Here is a 21,719-nt window from a genome sequence, read left to right on the forward strand (position 1 = left end):
TTAGCAAATAATTTTGGTCGAGAAATTTTTTTTTTTTTGATTACCTCGACTTGAATTCATCTTCTTCTTGTTTACATCTTGCATGTAGTCTTCATCTTGTTCTCATCTTGTCTCCTCCTTACTTGGATATTCTAGCCACATAAAACTTGATTACCACAACGTGTGGAATTTTTTATTGTTGGGTACATCTTTCTTGTACTTCTTCTTCTACTTCTCCCCCTCAAGTTGGGGATCTCTTTGTTCTTTACCAAGAGACCCAACTTATGCAACATAATGGTGAGAGAAGAAAAATCACTCCTAGCCGTATGACAAATCTCCATACACCAATCAAAATGGTCATAGTCTTAAACATACTTGACTCAATTTTAAAGGGAAAAAAATAACCCAACTTTAGGGCACAACAAATAGACTACTCACTTTTTAAGGGTAGTTCAAACAAAACTCAAGCTGGATGTTGGACACACTCTTATAATTTTTAGGTAGTGGGTCTATAGGCATTGCTCTGAAGTGATTTTAACAAAAAAAAAAAATTGAAGAAAGTATTTTGTGGAATTAAGGGTGTGAATAAAAAGATAACAACTCTCATTCTTCAAAAGGAAGGAGACACACAATGCAACTCTTCATACTTCTAAGTAAGAAGGAGGTGCTTTTAGACCATTAGATGGATAAAAAGTGACCAGGTTTTATTTAAAAGGGAGGTAAAAAATTAATTCCTCTATGAACATGATAATTGAGGAAACTCAAAAAAAATTCTCCAATAAGAAAGTTTCGAGATGGAACATCATAATAGAAATTTTCTAGACATAAACTTCTCATATAAGGCAATTATTTTTTAACAAAACTTGAAACAAAATATTCAAGAGATAAACTCTAGAATAAGGGAGATATATGAAACTAATATTTAGAATCTAAAATTAGGAAACAAGTTTTTCTAAATAAAAAATTTGGACTTTGAAAGGAAACTAAACTCATAATGGGAAAAACTTCTCTTAAGGAAACTAATGTAATGTGAGATCAAATAAAAGAAACTTTTAAGGAAGAAAAGATGTTCAAGTTGGTAAAATCTTGACTAGATTTTAAAAAAAAAGGAAACTCAACCAACATTAGCAACTCAAAAAATGAAGGAAAAAATTTGACTTAAATTTGGATCTTCGCATGCAACAGGATACCAACATGACCTTGGATTCTTCCAATGTGGATATCTCTCTCTAAAAAGATCAGATTGAGAAACTGTTTATTGGGATAGAAAGAAGAGACTCACATAGATTTATTTTGAGATATAATTCTCAATATAATTTCTCATAAATGTTCTTGTTGACCGTTAAGGAAGTTGAGGCTTTTTGCTACTTGACCTTTGCTACTTCAGATATCGATTTCTCTTTCTTGAAAAAGACGATTTCAGCGATTATTTTTGAGTTGAAAACTAGATTCAAAGATCTTTCCAAAGTTGTATAATTTTCTGTACAAAAAATACTGTAAGAGAGTAAACCATGTTATAAAAAATAGGGATTGGGAAAGAAAAGAAAAAATGAGAAACTCCTATTTTTTCTTTTTTCTTTTCTTCTTTTCTTCTTCCTCCATTTCTTCTACATCTTCTTCTCCTTTTCTATCTCAAATCATTCCTTGCTCTGATACTATGTTGATTTCTATGAACAACACATAAACCTAAGAGATTTCAAGGGAAGGAGAGAAGAAAAGAACTCCAGTTCTTGGGAGAGAGGAGAGAAGAAACCAAAGGAGAGAAAGAAGAGGAAAAGAGAGAGGCGTATGGACGAATTTGAGGAAAGAGGAAGATGCTTGAATGCTCTACCCCATGCCTTGAGGTTATGTTTATAACTATGTGAAAGTGTTTACAATGATTACGATGCCCTTATGGCTGCATGCTTCAAAAGAAAAAAAATATAAGAGGACATACACCAACTTGTATAATTACAATTCTATGCCATCTCTATGAAAGTTCTCCTTATTTACTAGCTATGCCACCCCTACACATGTGGGTGTCTTTTGACACTTTCCAAGTTGGCAAGCATCACAAGGTTCTCTCTTACAAAATTTTGATTCGGTAGTTCTCTCATTAGTTTTTTCTTAGCTAATTTGTTAAAGGAATTTATTCCTATATGTCCTAATCTCTCATACTAGAACCAAAATTCATCGATATTTGCACCCAAATAGATGACACTAGTTAATGAAAAATCAACTATGTTGTTTACAACATAAAGGTTCGTATCATACCATAAATCAATAAGTCATTTCCTGATAAAAAAATATAGCCATTACATACGATTGATAGATCAATGTAAAATTACATTTTTATAAATAGGCAAAAAAGGTTAGTTTGGCTTGGGGAACTTACAAATATCCTGCTAAACATATTTTTGAGAAGTTAAATGAGCTTTATTGGCATACTTACTGCATTTTTTTCTCAATCTCATGAAAATTCCTTCCAAAGTTCTTTATGAGAGAGAAAGAGCATATCTTGTAATTCCAATCCATTCTTTTCTCAAATCCCTCTCCGTGCTTACATTCTAGTCAATCTCCTATCCATCCCATTATGCATCAAAGGCTAGAGGTTGGACATATCGAAGAGAAGGTTGTGTCTCTATAAATCAAATGGTGTAAGTTTTTCTTTCTTGTATATTTTCATTTTTTTTCATAGGTTCATCTAAAACCTTGCTCAATCTGGATAGAAAGTCTTGCTAGAGCTAGAATCTAGCTTACCTCTTGGAGAGATTGTGTTGTAACCAAGTATTTGGCATACACATGGCTTGAGAGATAGCCAAAATCTCTTACTTCTAAAATTCCAAACCAAAGAGAGCTAAGATACCATTGAAACACTTGTTCTTGGGCGGTGAATACCAATAGAAGAACATAGATAACAAAAAAATTTATGTTCATTTGTGGTGCGTGAATTTTGTCTATATACTTGCATTTTTATTTACTTACGTTCTTGCACACTTTAAGTTTAAATTTTGTATATACCAAAGAGATGCTATGAAAGAAGAGTCCAACCATTCTAAGGAAGAGGAAAGTGATGTGGGTCTTATGGCGATTGAAGATGATGATAAATCCACCACTTTAGAAGAGGTAAGCAACTCAAACTATGAAAATAAACTAGAATTACTCAATGGCAAGCAAAGAGGACTCTACTTCAGCTACAAGAGAAAACACTAATGCATTAGAAGCAATACATTGCAATCCTACAGTTTCAAGCGAAATCTGAAGCTCTTGTATGTAAACAGCTAATCAAGTTCTATTTAACTTACATGTAACAATTATGCTTCTAGGTTTCGCTCATTGAAATTGGCAATGTAATGCCAATAAAATAATGAGACTGCTATTCTCAAGAGCTTTCCTCTATGTTTCACCTGATTTGCAAGTTCTTCATCTCCATGTAACTAAACAAAGATTTTTCATGACTCTTCCTTGTAAACAAAGATTGGTGGGACAGTTGTCTAGAATATCACTGCTTCCAACTTCCCCCGTTGATGTGCACAAGATAAAAACAAAAATAAATACAGAAAGTGGAACATATTGCAAAATGCCAAGAAGTTAGCTAGAAGTTTGTGAGATTTTCTCAATAACTTCATTTTGATGGTACAACCCCATGAGTCACTCTCGAGTGTTTGAAATTACATTCTTCCATCTCACTGTAGTACATATACTGTGAGAAATCTCTCCAAAAAACATTAGCAAGGCTCCTTCCTCGGCAGAAGATTTTTGCACTTAACCTTTGACCTGTAATGCATAAAAATAAGGAAAAATAAACAGGGCAAGATTTAATAACTTAAAGACTTGCCATCGATATTTGTCTATCAACCCTCTAGTGGACTTTTAGATTAATTCTTATGTCTGACTAGAGATGCAACAAAGGTTTGTCGAGTGAGGGCGATAAGTTCTCAGAGTTCATTGACGATTCAAATATGTTCATTATGGACTAGTTTCTATAGGATTAGACCCCTTAATCCGAATCAACCAAAATTTACCCTTCATAGCAGCTATCGTAGATAACTCAGTGAGGAATAATTTTGAAAAAGCCCTACTCGGAGGAGTTAGAGAAAATTTAAGATTAGACCCAGTTTCTTTTACAACCTGGCCCAATCTACAAATAGATTTAGATGACAAGCATATCCAGGATACCTTGTCCTTAAAAATCTACACAGACAACTAGTTGAAAAATGGAATTCAACCAGGAAGAAGAGTTATGCGCATACTTATATGCATAGTAGCCAGAGGAATCAACATTGAAAAGGTTCCAGTTAAAGATTCAAATAAGATCACAAAATTAGCCAAAAATATTGGTTATTCAGAAAACTTGACCATAGAATAACTTGACCCTCGAGAGTTAAATTGGCCAACAGAATAGGTAGTTCAACCTTTGGCACCCAAACACCTTCCCCTCTCCCAAAAAATCATAAGGGAGAAAGAAGGAAAACTAGTAATCACCAATGCTAGATCAAGCCTTTCCCTCGAATAGGACAAACCCTCTACCTCTACTAGTAGAGCCTCGACCAGTTCGCCTTTCGAAGGAATAGGAAACCCAAGGCCCAATGCCTATGTTCCACTTCACATCGATGATGGCACATAACCCATATAAAGCCTGAGGTCCACCAATAGGAAACAGTGACATAGTCACTTATTCGGACCGAACCTTAGAGTCTTTCGGAAAGACCTTTGTCAGGTTAGAAAATATTGTTGATAGGCTACAACAAAAGGTAAATTTCTTCTATGATGAACATAAACATAGAGAAATAATAAAATGTCAAACTATCCTAGAAAACATTCTAGAAAAAATTGACCATGGAAATAGTTCTTTTTTCTTTAAAGAATTAACAGAACTAAAACAAAGTTAAAATGCTTAAACTTCTAACCGAAGTCTTAGCATTAAAAGAACGGCTAGGTTCTCCAAGTCCATCAAGGTATAAAACCCTTTTTACACCTTGGACTCTAGAATGATCTACAAGAAGAAACTTTTGGATCGTCTAGAATTAAAACGAGAAGGCCTTGCCTTTGCTTTACTTCAAAGAGACACTCTTCATCCTGAAGATGACACAATCCCAACAATGGTATGGTACCATTATCTTTGGGAAAGATATAATGTTCGCGCCTATAAATTAAGAGGCAAGATTAAAAGAATTAAACAAAAGCTAAACCTCTTAGCTTTATAAAAATGATCTATAGAGAAAGACTATTAGATCGTTTAAATCAGGCACGAACAGCAAGAGTTCGCTTTCTGCAACATAGAGATAATCTCAGACCAGTAAATGAATCTACGATAACTTGAAGAGTTTCAGGTTGAATGGTTGAGATTAAACCTTAGAGCATATGCACTACTGTGCATAATCCGAAGACTTCAAAGAAAGCTTCAAGAAATAGCTCTATGAATGAGTTTTTCTTTTTAAATGATATGGAAACTCCATTACCTTTAGGCCTTCCTGACATTACCGGATGACTTAAAAACCTAGCATATATTGCACCTTGCATAACACCTAGGAAAAAAGATCCAGAAGATTCAACCTTTAGGATTGCTTCAAAAGCATCATCCTCTACAGATGATGAAGTTTACGCAGAATATAATATTTTCGGTCGCTAACCGATTTATTATGTTCAAGAGGAAAAAGCTTACTCTAGTAAACAAATAGAGCAACTAGATAGTGAACCAGAGGCATGGGACTTTGATGAAGTTGCAATAGAAAATACCAAGAAAATAGACTACTCTGCTAAAGACAAAAAGGCAGATGATCTTGGTAAAAGATTTAGAATGCTTCGAGGAGGAAACACTGGCCAACATGAATCAGAAACTTCAAGGGTATGAGATACCTACATGGAAGACAAATTTCCAGACAACTCCCTAGACCGCACAACTGATAACTCTCGAGAAAGAGAAATTTTCTCCCACTCCAAAATATCTTTAGGAGGACAAAGGTATTCGAAAAAATACACAAATGTTGATCCATCACATGGTACTAAGGGGCATCAATCCATAGATAGCATAAACCCTTTTGGATTTTACCTAAACTTGGATTGCCCCAAGGATGGAGAAAAAGTCCTTAAAGAATGGGAAATAAGCATGAGTAATGCTGCCAATATGCATGAATCTTGGGATAAAGATTCTGCATTTAACTTCATTACCCATGCTTTACAGGGTAACGTAGCTCATTGGTGGGACAACCTCCCTGAAGACCAAAAAAGAGCTACATCAACATCTATAGCCTCTATACTAAAAGGATTAGTGGGTAAAATATCAAAAGAATTTCTAGGAATACATCCAACCCTAGAAGCTCCCAACGAGAGTACTAAACAACGCAAAAGTCTAGAAACTCTTCAAAAACTAAACAAGTCACAAATATGTAACATCTGTTTTTATGAGAAGTATTATTGCGAATTAGCAAATTACTTCTATAAACTACAAAAAGATGATTAGAAACCTTATCTACCCATCTTTTATTCAAAATTGCCAGAACCTTTTGCGACGGTAGCTAAAAAGGACCACATTATAAAATATTGGCAAAAGAACTCAGAGTTTCCAGCTTTAACCATGGATAACTTCCTAAATTTTGATACTCTAGGAAGAAGACAGGTTTGTACAAAACATGTTGGCAAACTTCTGTGAAGCCCAAAGACTACAAAAGAAAAGTAGTAAGACATATAAACAAACATTGTGTTGTTCCAACCAGAGCAAAAATGTAGGGGCTTATGGTTGCAAAACCAACTCCCATATCCTAAAAAATTTTGTAAGAAAAAATTTAGGATACAACAAAGTTCAAAAAATAGGTATACTCCTCGCAAGAGATACGTTAGAAAAAGAACAAACTCTGGCCCCGCCACATCCAGTAAAAGGTCAAATGCATATTTCCCAAAGGGAAAATCCCCAAGCAAATGTAAATGCTAGATATGCCAGAAAGAAGGACATTTCGCTCGCGATTGTCCAAATGATAAGAAAAAACAGCAGTACAATACCTACATGATATTAGCCGAAGAAAAAGGATTGGAAATCATCCATCATGATGAAATCTATTTAGACGATGAAGTATATGAACTTCATCTTGAAACTGAGTCTTCCACCTCAGAAAACTCAGAAAACCTGCCGGACTCTTCAGGCACTTTCTCTGAATGAGTATCTGCATAAATGCAAAGCATGTAGCCTCTAGAAATTCTTATATCACGGTTATGCCTAAGCTACCTGGATATATAAAATTCCATATACACACTCTAGTAGATATATGAAGTTCATATTGCATAGCCTGACAAAATTTACTTCCCACAAATTTATGGAAAACACTTGAAGTACCCCTTCAAGTAACAGTTGGCTCAGGCAAAAATCTCTTCCTACAGAAGCCTGAAACATTCATCTTGACATTGGAGGTGAAAAATTTATGATCCCAAAACTCATTAGTTTAGGACAGAAAATAAACTCAGGACCAGATTTAGTCCTTGGTAATGAATGACTCATGTTCTACGCCATTGTAGAACAAATGCCAACCTACTATAAACTTCGTTGTCGTACCCGATGCGAAATCAATAATTCTACAGTATATGTATCCGCAATCAAACCCCTTGAAGTTTTTGCCATTTCTAGCAATGGAGACGTCCTCTACCAAGTCTTCAAAAAACTCAGCTAGCATGGTGATGAGGTTCCCCCTCTGGAATCTCTCCTCCTCACAGAATCTAGCGAATCAAAAGTTTAGCAGCTTCTTGATTCCACTTGTTGTGAAAACCCCTTAGAATGGTGGAATAAACAACGACCATATGCCGACCTCGAACTCCTTGATCCTGAAAAGGAAATTCGAGAAAAACCTATGGTTTTCACTCCTTTTGATGTTGAAGAATTTTCAACACAGATCAATGACTTGCTAACCCAAGGATTAATCCGTGCAAGTTATTCTCCACATACATCTCCTGCTTTCCTAGTTAGGAATCATGCAGAGATAAAACGTGGAAAAGCTAGAATGGTCATTAACTATAAAAAAGTTAATGAAGCCATAAAAATGGATCGCTACTATCTTCCTAACAAAGAAAGGTTAATAGCCGCAATATGAGAAAAATAATGGTTTTCCAAGTTTGATTGCAAATCAGGGTTTTGGCAAATCCGTCTAACCGAAAGAGCTATTTCCCTTACTACATCCAGCTGTCTTTCGGGACATTATGAGTGGCTTGTTATACCCTTCGGGTTAAAACAAGCACCCAATATATTTCAAAGAAGAATGGACGATATCCTCTAACCATTCTTTAAATTTTGCCTAGTTTATGTTGACGACATCCTAGTTTTCTCTGAAAACAAAGATCAACATAAAGAGCAATTACTTAAGGTATTAAATGCCTTTAAAAATGCTTGGATAACACTCAGCAAAAAGAAATCAGAATTGTTTAAAACTAAAATATATTTCTTAGGACTAAACATCTCAAAAGGAGAAATCATTCTCCAAAATCATATTCTGGAAAAACTAGCAACTTTTCCAAATGAAATTGAAGATGCAAAACAACTTCAACGTTTCTTAGGATGCCTAACGTATGTTGAACAATTCATAAATAATTTAGCAGAAATTAGAAAACCTTTTCAACAAAAGTTAAAGAAAGATGTCAAATGGGAATGGATTCCCACTGTCAGTTCAGAAGTAATCAGGATTAAACAAATGATGAAACACCTCCCAGCATTAACTCTATCAGATCTAGATGCAAGATTAATTTTAGAAACAGATGCCTCAGATCATACATGGGCAACAATACTAAAATGTAAAACCAATGATTCTGAGAGAATATGTAAATATACCTCAGAAACATTTACATCAGCTGAAATAAATATCATTCTTTTGAAAAAGAAATTTTAGCAGTAAAAAATGGGATAAAAAAATTTATAAATATCTTGCCCCCAAAGAATTTCTAGTTAGAACTGACTGTAAGAATTTTGTCGATTTTATGACAAGAAATTTAGAAGATTCACTTTGCTGTGGTAGATTGCTCCACTGGCAGCAGTGGTTCTTTCTATTCTTTTTTATTGTTGAACACATTAAAGGACACAAAAATTATTTACCTAATACTCTTACTCAAGAATTTTCTTGTGTTACAGACAGGTAAAATAGATCCCCACAGCAATACTTTGACGGACCTGGCAACAACAATAGCCTCCCTCACAGTATTGCTCTCAACATTACAGTCTCTTTTCGACAACCTCTTAGTTCTTTTTGAACGAGGGGAATTATCAGAGAACTGTGCCCGTTTTGGGCTAAGTGGAAAAATCTTACAACTCAAGGTTAAGGATTTAATCGAAGAGTTAAAAGAACTCACAAAAAGGCATGATACGCCAAGCTCCTCCGGGACTTCTACCGGATCTCCATTGCGAGAAAAGGAAGCCACAATGTCAGCCAACAAGCAGACGGATGACTTTAGTGTTTTGATAAACATAGGTCAACTCAGGATTTCTACCGGTCATGCTAGGCATGAAAAGGAAGTCACAACCCAGTCTTCTATGAAGAAAGGGAAATCAGGGACATCTACCTGTCAGTCTCGAGCTGGAAAGGAAGCCAAAATGACTCTAGAACCCATGGAGACGAACATTCCAAAGAAAGACACTTCTTTCAAGGCACGGTTAGTTACCCCATCTGAGTTCACTAGGTTGACAAGCCTGGGTAAACCAGATAAAAAAGAGTTTAATGAGTTCGATTTTCTCATGAAAGTCACACCTCTTAAACTCCAAGACATTATGTCCACAGAACCTTCGCTACGCCCTCAAAAAGTGGCCAGTGATAGTTCAAAAGAGTCTATTTGCCATAAGACTCAGTTCCAAAATTGGAATGAAAACCTTGGCATAGGGATTCATACTCCCTTTATGATCAAGGGCTCCAGTGAATGCTGGAATTGTTTGGTAATACATCCAGAAATGGATGGTAAATATGTCAGTATGTTATTCACATACGGACTAATTGGGCAAATCTTTATGCGAGCAACAAATTTAACTGTACTCGAAAGATTACTAAAAGAAATAACCGAGGCTTGCAAGAGTTTTTACTCTACTACCAAGGCTAAAGCTATACGGTTGAAATTCATTTCTTCCATAGCAGAAATAGTTGAAAATAAAGTTATACCAAGTCTTTCGGTTATAACTATTGAAATCCTTGACAAAGAAGGAAAGCTTTCGGATTTTGATCCCAAGCTGAAACAAAAATCATGACCATGTCTCGAAGAAGTTTGGTAGAATAGAAGGACCATGGGGATTAAAAATATTATCCAGTACCTTCAACTACTAGTTCAAAAAAGGAAGAGCTACGTATACAAAACATCAACTCCACTGCCTATTGTATAAAAAAACTACAAAGAGTCTCCAGCCAATGTACAAAAATCATTGGAAGAAACACTCGAAAAAATACTTAAAGGGAAAATCCCAATAAGTAAAAGTACAAAAGAAAGTTTTTGCGGCATGACCAACTTACTTCCAACAATTTGCATAAATGCCAATTATGCACAAAGAAACCATCAGAAGACAACATGTCAGAATGAAGGAATGTCAGTAGCTAAGAAGGCAGAAGACATGTCAACAACCATGAAGGCAGAAGACAAAAATCAGAGTCAGCAAAATGACAGAGATAAAAAATTCCTTTACGTCAGCATGATTGTCAAAAGAAGAAAAGTCACTACTACCCCTGCTTTCAACGCCGAAAGACAAATAATGCAAGGGCAGCAAAGAAAAAACAAAGAGATAAAAGATATCCTTTGTCTTTTAACACAGACCCTTCGATTAAGGGTAAGAAGGGAAGAGAAGAAAAAACCCTGAGCTATAAATTCGAAGCTCCGACAGAGTTTAAGGCATTCGAAAAATCACTGTCAGTTTTATGAGAAGAAGAAGGCGATTTTCGACGAACATCCTCCGACAAAGCTCTTAAAACACGGTATGTGCAAAACAACCATAATGGCTAAGTAGTAAAGAGGGAGCCAACCGGAAGCACGATCGGTAACTTCGGGAGTTAAGTAGTATGTATTTATATTTTGAAAATCATAGATGCTCCTTTAGTCAAAGAAACCTATCTGAGAAGAATCCTGGGTTGGGGGGGGGGTGGTGGTGGTTAGTCCAATATGAAGTGAGATGAATTACTTTCGTATTACTTAGGTCATCAGATTAAGGGGCTAGTGTAGAATGAATTACACTTCAAGTGAATCACGTCAATTCATTATCTCAGGCAAAAATCGGGGAATGTAGATTCACACGTGTAATTCATCTCCTCTCCCTCTCGACCTCCATCGCAGAGCATGGGACACCGAGCCTCTGTCGCAAAGCCTCTCGGCCTCCCTCTTCTCCCTCTTGACGTACCGTCGGAACTCCACCTCCGTCACCGTTGCCGGCTGGCCTGCCGTTGAGGAAGACGATGGTTTAATTTTTTCTAAGTTAGGAAAAATTAAACTATCGTCATAAAAATAATAATTTATAATTTTTATTTAACAAATAATTATTTTTATTTAAAAAATAATTATTTTTATTTATTTATTATATTTACTTTATTATTACTATATTAAATTAGTGATTTAATAATCATAATTAAAATATTGTTAAAATAAATATTTGATAAATTATTTTGGTTTAATTATCGTATTGCTATAATTAATTAAACCAATGGTTTTAAATTTTGTGACAATATATTATTTATTAATAATACATAAAAATATATATTATGTTATTGATAAATAAATATATTTATTTATTATTGTATTAAATTAGTAGTTTTTAATGTTAAAACATATCTTATGTTGTTACAAAATAATTTATTTATTTATTTTTAATAATTTATTCTAGTCACACGTAATTATTGTATTAGTTTATTATAAACTATAATCATTAAGTAATATAATATAATTTTTCATTAATTAGGATATTAATATATTCTAATTCTACATGTTAAAAAAATTATGTGTAATAACCATGTTTATTTTGGTTAATTATCAATTTAGATATATGTTCTATTTAAGTATATTATAAAAGGTTGCTTGTTCTCTTGTTTATATCATACTTTTTATTTGGGGACACTAACACTGGAATCTGTTTTCCGGTGCACTTGAACTTGTCTACACTAACACCTCTGGATGAGTTGAAGTTGAATCAATTTATTTAAGATGAATTGAATTCTTCACTTCAATTTCAAGTTCATTGTGAACTAACCCCTAGTGTAACCCTGCGAATGAAGATATTGAGGCTGTTCTCTTACACAATGGGGAATTTATTTACATGATTCCATCAACAATAATATTACAGATTCACAGCAAGAATTCATTGCACAGTCAAAGCAGGCGTGTGTTGTATGATCCACAGTGGGTGCACTTGTGGTACAACCAATGAAATGGAGCAGTTCCTCTCTTCTGACAATCATTGCACAGTATTCCCTGTGAAAAAAAATCCCCTCTTACTGATCAAATTTACAATAGCCGCAGAAACAAAAGAGAAGAATGCCCAAAGCAAGACAAGATAAGAACCTGAGTTTGGCCGAGATATTCCTCTGGAATTTTCTCTTCAGCCAGCAAGGCATCCAACATTCCGAAATAGACCTGATAAACAACCTCTTAAGTAAGCTGATGCTTGTACAATGATTCAAGGAAATGAAGCCACAGCACCCCCTCTTCCATTTCTTCACCAATAAAAGAGATCTTTTCAACAATTTTTATATGTTTGGTGCTGATTACAATGCACTAAACATAAAAATGACGGCAAATTATAGATGTTAGTAATCAAAACTCACCTTCATGTCCCCCAATGACTTGCTACAGATTGGGCAGGTATAATGAGTACAAGTGTAATCCTTCCAAATAGAACCAGAAAGCACCCAGTGAGGTAACCTAAATGTTCTGAAAGAAGTAATTTGAAAGGCTTTATGAACAAAATACCTGAAAACAAGTTGAGTGCATCAAATGCCCACATGAAAGTGCTTTCACAGGGGAGCTTGACGTGAAAATATCCTCAAAGCAAATAGGGCAATTTGACTCAAAGCACTTCTCTCTGCAGATATGAGTTGAAAGAGATTTCGACATACATGCATTACAATTCATGCAGTGGAAGTAATCAATACCCAATCCCCTGCCAACTCGACAGAGGTTGCAAAAGGGGCAATGGTAAATATCCCTGATACAAATCTCAAGAGTTAGCAACCAGGAAGATGTGTAAGATAAAAAGGGGACACAAAAAGTTGATGGCATTTTAATCACCTTTCATCATCGAACAACTTGCATATACAGCAGAAATATTTTGACATGGAAGCATTGCAAGAAGTATTAGAGCATCTCTGCCCTATTGGCTGAATATATAAGCATTTCATGCACATCATCTTGATTGTAGACTTCCTGCAATATTTAATAACAGTGGAGGACGGAAACATATGATGGATTTAAGAAAGCTAAAGCACAAAGTTTGGTTTAAACCGGACTTACCTGTCCATTGAATGATCAGAGACATCATCATGGCAGTATCGACATGTAAAGAGCTGATTACAACAGCTGGCCAAAAGCTTACAGTTTCTCTTGTAGTGTCTGCAACCATAAATGGATTTTTGTGAATCTCGGTAAGATGGACACTGGCCCAGAGTATTTCCTGTGTGGCTTGACAGATCTATATCTGGATAAGACTTCTTTTGAGTAATTAGCCAACGACTGAAGCAATAAAAAGGACTCCATCAATAAACAGGTTGTTGTGTACAAGCAATAGTAAACTTATGACTTAAGGTTAGAAGTTAAGAGTTCCACTTTACTATTGTATGCTCATGTTTGTTAGTATTGTTAAGCATGATATGAACTTTACAAAAAATGTTTAATATCAAAACTAAAGTGCAAGAGAAATCCTCACCTCATTAGAAGATTCTGAATAAGATTAGTCTTTTCCTGTGGATCCAAAGTAGTGTCATGTGACAATTTTCTCACTGCAGCCTCCTTATCATCTTGGCTCATGCTAAGAAAGTGGTCCAGGTTGTGTGTAAATTCCTTATGTACCCCTTCTTCACCCTCTTGCTCAACAGCTTTTACCATATTAACCAATTCTTGGCTTATATTCATGCCACTCTTACAAACGTTGGTACATTGAGAGAGCTGGCACCCAACTTCATCATTGCTGAGACCCTTGTTTTGATCATCTCCAGTATCAATCCAATTTCTGGATTTCTTTTCCCCAAAATTTTCATGTAGAAACGTTGATTCATCATTGTGAAGGCTCTCTGCCGACAGTGGAATGTACCTGAAACCTTCTTTTGATAGATAAGCAGCTACTAGATCCAAAGCATCTGCTTTTATTGGATGGCAGATTGTCTCTTCATCTGCAACAGGTATTATTTTGTACTTGTGCACGCCTTCCCACCATTCCTTCAACCATTCACCAAACATAGTGTTCTTTGTAGCTTTACACCATGAACCTAGCATAGTCTGCTGCTGCACTGGTGTTAAACATTCCATGAGCCGAGGGATCAAAGTCTGCAGAATCTCTGCTCTTGTCCTTCCCATAATGTCTCCTATGAGCTTTTCTTGTTCATCCTCTGAAAAATGTTTTAAAATTAATGGCCAAACTCCAGTTTCTTCACGCTGCATGTGCTCACACAGTGTAACTTGCATTGACTTACACATCCCATGGAGTTCAATCCATAACTTTCTATTTTTCTGTGTCCTTGAATTTGCAGAAGACAAGGAATCTTGCAATTCAGATATCTTATCTAGAATGGTGGAGATATTTTCAAACCGCTCCGCCTCCAACTTATGGTCAAGGATATAGGAGGCAGCAATGTTTTGATGAGCTCCTTTGGCCTCCAAAGCTGGAAATATGACTTCATCTTCTGAGTTGCTATGAGCTTCATAAAGAACCCTCACTAGTTGGAAACGGTGGGTAAAATCTAAGTGGAGTGCAACATTTTCCACCATTTTACCTGATTCCTGGACAAAATACTGTAAATCATCTTCAAGAGCCCTATGGAAATGAAAAATGTGGTCAATTGGTTTGTGTTCTAAAGTGGCACTAGGTCCTGCATCAACTTCTTTTCGAAGAGAACTGGGGAATGATGATAGTTTCTTTGAGCTCCTAGAAAGAAAAACCTGCAGATTTATTCTGTTTGAGTATGAGGGATTGCATTTTTCATTGTGTTTTTCATATAGACATGAAGGATCAGCACACAACCATAAATCACAAGATTTATCTGGCCGAATCTTTATATCCTTGAGTTTATTAGGACAGTCTGCGTTCATTTGACCAGCATGAAGCTTTTGACAAGATCCCACATCCAAAGAAGATGATCCAGCCTCATCCTCTGTATGTCCAGGTATAAAAGTGCTTCGGTTTTTAAACATCTCCTGTAACTCTTTTCTAAAACGTTCTAGGGAGGTTTTGCCTGAATAGCCAACGGATAACCACTCATGCAAAAGAGAAGCAAAAGCTGTGTCAAAAGAAAGACCTACACAACAAAAAAGTTTCATTTTATAAGAACACAAGTGATTCTAAATCTCACTCAAAATAAAACATTAAGTTACAAAAAGAATGAACCTGCCAGTTTTATGCTACAGAGGAGAGTTTTTGCTTCCTCTTCCGTTAACTGTGTTGAAAGCCAAACTATCACACATTTTAATAAACCAAGAGGCATCATCTGAAGGCTTGCACATAGCAAGCTTCTCTGGGTGTCATGGTCCCACATCTTGCAGATCATTGGAAACACCTAAAAGAAAAACATCAGATTCAAACTTTAACGACCAAGAAGAACCAACAAGTCATAAAATCAGTAACAAACTAGTTCACCTTTGATTCTTGAAAAGAAAAATGTCGACTGACTCCTCCAACAAAGGATCCTAATTGCCAGCAGAGCTCCTCCATAAGACTGCCAGTTATTTTCTGAACTTTTGAATTAATATTTTGTATTAAGCTGTGGATGATCTTGATTTGACTCTCTTCTGGGAACTTCTGGAGCGAGAGAGTCAAGGAGCTGTCACCAAATTTTAAGGCTGGAAACATAACTTTCTCTAGAGCATCACTAGAAAAACGAAGTTTGCAAGCTATGAGTTAGATTCTTGAGAATATTTACATTTAAAAAATAAAAAAGGATGAAACAGGCCATTAAATGTTTCATCTAATAACTCATGAAGTAATAGAGTGCCTCCCAAAATGAATCTCTTAAGATATGATGGCTTATACCTATATAAGATGATGATATCTGTGACAAACATGACTCTGCTACTGATTGAAGATAAGCTCAAAAAAACCTTAGACCTTCTTATTTCCATTAGCTCTTCCAGAATTTCTTCCAGCTCTTTCCTGATGGCACTGTGCCAATGTCGAAGACCATTGATTGGATGGCTATTAGCTGTATTCTGGAGATGATCCAATTCAATCTCGCAACATTGCTTTCCTGTTATATTCCTCCTAATTGATAGGACTAATGGAAAGTCTCTTGTGCCCAATGAATCCCCTGAATAAGTTGTTTTTTCTTTTGTTTCAGTAGTAGAGAACCCATCTGAAAGCCAGCTTTTTCTATCCAGCCAGGACATTACCATCTTCACAAACAGTAATCATTTTGTCAATGACAATAACATTGAGAAGTGGGGCACGACATAGTCAAATTAAAAAGCAAAAAAATTGGAGTGACAAGAAATCAATTAATAATACCTTATGTAAAAGCTCTTCTTTAGGAACAACTTGTTTGATGCAGTCTAGAACCTGCACCTGTTCACTTGGGGACAGAAAGGAGGCCATCCATGGGAAAGAATCCCTCAGTAGCATGATAGGAACATTACTTATGAATTGCCAAACAAGTAGAGCCTGTTCTTTCAAGGAGAATTTCTCCTTAAGCATAGGGAATACCTGCTCCAAAGATATAAAGAACACACTCACTAAGTTTATGACATTATAATTGGATGCTTAAATAATAAGGACTATATTACCTAGAACAGGGTCACCCATCTAAAGTTATATCCAGAGAAAAAGACTAAATGTTTCTGTTTACTGGTCACAAATTCATATAAACATGTGAGTACCTGCTTGATGTTGATTTAGATTTAGATGTGTCACTTCACATTCTCAGATCAGGGTGTGGAACCACCGAACAACTTGAGGAACTCCAAATAAGAAATTTTGAACTTCATAAAAATGTTGTTAGAAAGTATATCCAGGGGTATTTAAGTCATTTACCTACTCCTGTTATGTTCCTCCTAATTGATGATATTCCCTACTCTCTCTACCATTTTTAATCATACTATGAGGGCTGAGAAGACTATTTTACCAGGAGTAGGTAAATGAGGTAAGATAATCGAAGCTACTACTCTTAATGCTTCAAACACTATATCAGTCCCTACAGATTTCTCTAGAGTTAGAGGCCAAGGTAGAGAAAGCTCAGGTCGAGGTAGAGGACGCGGTAATGGTAAGTTAGAAAGGAAATGTATTCATTATGAAAGAAATAATCATTATTCTAATAGGTGCTGGGTTAAATTTGGAAAATCAACGTGGGCTAATTCTACAACTCCCGATATTGGGAGTTTAAACTCCTCTATATCTACTACACCGGGTGCTCCAGATGAGATGTAGCAATTGATACAAGAGCAACAAAAGATTGCCCAACAGATGACTTAGATCTCTGTTGACTCACCCTTTGCATATATAGCACATGCTTCTATACCAGTTCCTAGTTCTACTAGTGTTGACTTAGGTATGGTAGCTTATCATGTTCACTCATTACCATCCTAGGTTCTTGGCTCAAGAGCCTCTAGGCATATGTCATGTATGTCATCACTATTTTCCGATTTGGAGGAGTCTTTGTATATAAAACAAGTTAATCTTGCTGACGATTCTACCTCTCCTATTCAAGGAGTAAGAAATGTTACTCCAACCTCTTTTTTGTCTCCTCAGTCAGTGATCCTTGTCCCCAAGTTTCCTTTTAATTTGTTGACTGTTAGTTAGCTAGCCAAGTCTATGAATTGCTCTCACATTTTATCCTACTCATTGCATTTTTTAGGATCTCACGACGAGGAAGACAATTAATTCTGCTCATGAGATAGATGGATTATATTATTTGGAGAGACACAGACAAAATAATATCCATGCGTTGCATACTGCAGATTCTCCTCTATAGTGGCACTTGTGGCTAGATCATCCGTTTGTAGCGAAACTAATTCAAATCTTCCCAGAGTTTCCTTCATATCTTTCTTTTCAGTGCAAGTCGTGTCAACTGGGCAAGCATCACAAAAGTTCTTTTCTATTTTCATCTCACAAATCCAGACATCTATTTGATATTGTACACTCCGATATCTAGGGTCCTTGTCCTGTGGCTAGTCAGTTTGGTCATAGGTACTTTATTTCTTTTATCGATGATTTAGTATGTGCAATTGGATTTACCTTCTTAAGGAAAAATATGAAGCTTTTGATGTATTCAAACTTTTCTTCAATGAAATAAAAAATCAATTTGCTGCCTCACTTCATATTTTACGGATTGACAATGGCCTCGAGTTTATAAGTCATCAATTTCGGAATGTTTGCCAAAATCAAGGAATTATTCATTAAACATCACAGCAAAATGGCGTAGCTGAATGTAAGAATCGCCATTTATTGGAGGTTGCTAGGACAATGATGATACATATGAATATACCCAAGTCCTATTGGGGTGATGTTGTTCTTATTACTTGTTTCTTGATTAATAGAATGCCTTCCTTTGTCTTAGAAGGCAAACTTCCTATGCAGGTCCTCTTAACGTCAGAACTATTATTTCCTATTTCTCCCTAGGTGTTTGGTCGTGTCTGTTTTGCATGTGTTAGGACCTTTCAAGCCTAAGTTGTCACCTAGAGCAATTAAATGTATATTTCTAGAGTACTCACACACAGAGAAGGGGTACAAATGTTTTTGGCCCTCCACTTGAAAAACATTCGTGTCTGTAGATGTCACTTTCTTTGAGGATGTGCCATTCTTTTTCTCTACATCGTTACCCTAAGATCCTATCATCTCACTTGGTCCTACACCTATTATCCCTATACCAGTTGATGAGCCTATTGGACCTTCACAAGTTGTCACTATTGAGAAACCTTTACAGGTATATAAACGCAAGAAAGAAGTCTTATCTCAGACTCCAAATTCGTCTCTCACATAGGACTATGACTTTGAATCGTCTAAGGATCCTGAAGGTAGCGATTTACACCTTCCTATTGCACTCAGGAAAGGTACGCAATATCCTTTGTCCCTCTTCGGTGTAGGAGGTCCTTTTATTTCCTCATTGGAAGCAAGCTATGGATGTTGAATTAGAGGCTTTGAGAGATCATGGCTCTTCTCTCTTCCTCTCTCTTTTCTTACTCTCTTCCTTTCTCTTCCTCTTAATTTTCTCCTTTTCCACCACCAAAATCCTTACTTTTTACAAATGTTCAGTACAAATTACTGAATGCTTTGTCACAAAACAGTATTGCTCTATGAACACTTAATTAGCATATACTTCCAAAAGGAGGCCAGGATCATACAAACTTAATGAGGGAGTAACGATCCTTGTTACCAGCAAAGATGGTAGGGCATACTTTGGGACCTAAGAGACGTAATGGTTGGGTTGTATGTAAAAGAGATGGCGGTCTTTTATGTGGGTTTGGGTGATAGAAGTCTAAGGCTGTGTCAAATATCGGTTTGGGAGAGTGGAGAACTTGGGAGAGAGGATTTGTTAGAGCTAGGGTTGTGGAGGTCTAAGGAGATGGTGAAAATATTTTGTGGGTTGAGGTATAGGGATGTGGGGTTTGGTTTAAAGGGGTTGGGAGAGAAGATAGGAAGTTTGTGAGAGAATATAGGGGGATGGAGGAATTATAGCAGCAGGCGGAGGAGGAGTTGGCATGATGAAAGGTGATATGAGAGGAGGGATGTTAAGGATTTCCTCAAGGAGGGTGGACTTGAGGAGGTGATGGGCTTAGATAGGAAATAAAGTGTAGAGAAAGGTTGTCAATTTCTTTTACCAGATTAGATCTCCTAATCTAAGTTGGAAGTGCATGGAGTCTAGGGAGACTACAACTCGTGGAAGGATCGAACTAGTATATATGAAGAGCTATAGACCTACTAGACTTTGGACTATAGAATGGGGAAGGGCAGCTAGGCTAATGATAAATAATGAAAGGAATAGAACATAATGCTAAGGACTCTTACTGTTGCCAGAAGCTATCCTCCTTGGGGAGAGCTTAAGCTAGCAAGACTCTATATGCTGGATAGAAACCATATTGATCGAGGCTGAGCTGCCTCTTGGCCTTTTTGTCGCTAGTCAAGTGCCTAGGGATTGGCCAAAGACGATCAAGGGGGGTTTGAATTAATTGAATGATTATAAGGCTTAGAGAGTTATAATTTACAGACTAAGGACTGAAGTTACTTTTACTCTTCCTACATTGGACTAAGAGATGGATATCCCCTTGTACAACAAGTCATACATTGAACTTGGGTACTTCTAGACTCATCATTTTTTATATTTCTGCCCTCAGGTTAGTTGGCACCCCTTCTAGAGATTTTTCTTGGTCACTTTTGCCCCTTGATGGGTTGGCGCCTCCTCTACCAAAATCTTCTTCAACTCTTTTATCCCTCCATAGTTTGTGCCACTTTCTAGGTCATTTTTTGATGATTTTCCCCCTCTTCTTTGATGCCACTTATCTTATCCTCCTTGCTAGACTTCTGCTCTACCTTGGGCCCTTCTACTTCACATAAATAACATCCTAAGGACTTCGTACTTAAGATTCAATCCTACTAGGCTCATGCAGGAGCACAATTCTATTACATCTCTTAACTCTGTCATGGCAGACAACATGGCCTCGCTCTAAACATATTAATGGAGGGTTGTAACAGAGGAATACTGCTAAAAAACATTATTTACAGACAAGATGCTTGTTCTGACCTACTAAACACATTCTACCCATGTGTATGTGGATATCATGCACTTAAATGGAGTGAAATTTGCATGTGCCTGAATAAATAACAGTTCAATAAGGTATTGAAGTACATTTAAGTAAAATGACATCTAAAACTCTTTTGAGAAGTCATGAGTAGTGTTTAAGATGTCAGGAGTAGCAATACAACTTTGCTTACAACATGCAAAGCCAAATGAGTATATTGCTCATTGAAACAGAGAACTAGTGCAAATGTTTCATGAACCTTCCAGGAATACCAGCGTATGAAATTGTTCACTAGGCATTTTCCTTCCAATGACACTACATTTAAAGAATATTTAATAAACTGATACCTGCTCTTCTTCTTTCTGCATGTGGTGGCAAATTGCTGTCTTAACCGTTCTGGCACAAAAAGCAAGTTCCTGAAATGGCTGGAATGATGTACATCCATCATTTACTTGATCCAACCAATAGAAAACCAAATCAAAGAGGTCATTGATGTTATTGTGCTCAAGGGAATATGTGCAAGCAGTATTCCCTGTCCTCAAGTCTAGAGCTTGGAAAATGACCTGCCAAAGATTTGAATCAATAATGAACCTTAATTAGTATGTTACTACTATTTCAAACGAAAGATAACAACAAATAAAGTCAATCCAGATAAAAATACCATCAGATCTATCATCCAAAGCAAAAAAGAAGAAAAAGGTCTCTTCTCACATATAAGAGGTTTTTTATGCGTTGGCATGCAAATACAATGTGCAGACACATCATGCCAGCTCTACTGATACGGGATGGTGGCAAAGCAGATCTTCAAAACCTATCTGCATCCATAACATGAACCCACCATAGCCAGAATGGGTTTTATCCTGACTCCATCCCTTCCTAGAGGGTAAAATCTCATC

General features: G+C 36.3%; 1 protein-coding gene across 5 annotated transcripts in view; it reads right to left on the reverse strand.

The window, feature by feature from the left end:
- Positions 1 to 12,064: 12,064 nt before the first annotated feature.
- The window catches only part of LOC137940346 (zinc finger protein BRUTUS-like At1g18910), a 31,719-nt gene continuing 22,064 nt past the window's right edge, over positions 12,065 to 21,719 (reverse strand). Inside the window, exons 2-13 of one of the 5 annotated variants that reach the window (XM_068785366.1) lie at positions 21,171 to 21,386; positions 16,601 to 16,795; positions 16,130 to 16,488; positions 15,737 to 15,968; positions 15,488 to 15,656; positions 13,814 to 15,380; positions 13,402 to 13,620; positions 13,180 to 13,314; positions 12,862 to 13,096; positions 12,717 to 12,776; positions 12,454 to 12,525; positions 12,065 to 12,363 (exon numbers count right to left, since the gene is read on the reverse strand). In XM_068785366.1, coding sequence (XP_068641467.1) covers positions 12,262 to 12,363; positions 12,454 to 12,525; positions 12,717 to 12,776; positions 12,862 to 13,096; positions 13,180 to 13,314; positions 13,402 to 13,620; positions 13,814 to 15,380; positions 15,488 to 15,656; positions 15,737 to 15,968; positions 16,130 to 16,488; positions 16,601 to 16,795; positions 21,171 to 21,386 — 3,561 coding nt within the window. In that variant the 3' untranslated portion in view covers positions 12,065 to 12,261. Of the gene's footprint in view, positions 12,364 to 12,453; positions 12,606 to 12,716; positions 12,777 to 12,861; positions 13,097 to 13,179; positions 13,315 to 13,401; positions 13,621 to 13,813; positions 15,399 to 15,487; positions 15,657 to 15,736; positions 15,969 to 16,129; positions 16,489 to 16,600; positions 16,796 to 21,170; positions 21,387 to 21,719 lie in introns of those variants that run through there. The other 4 variants (XM_068785367.1, XM_068785365.1, XM_068785369.1 and 1 more) reach the window with 4 other exon arrangements.

The sequence above is a fragment of the Aristolochia californica genome, unplaced genomic scaffold (genome assembly GCF_029961685.1).
Source record: "Aristolochia californica isolate CCGP_79_NKW_82.1479 unplaced genomic scaffold, dmAriCali1.0.hap1 SCAF_9, whole genome shotgun sequence".
Taxonomy (NCBI): domain Eukaryota; kingdom Viridiplantae; phylum Streptophyta; class Magnoliopsida; order Piperales; family Aristolochiaceae; genus Aristolochia; species Aristolochia californica.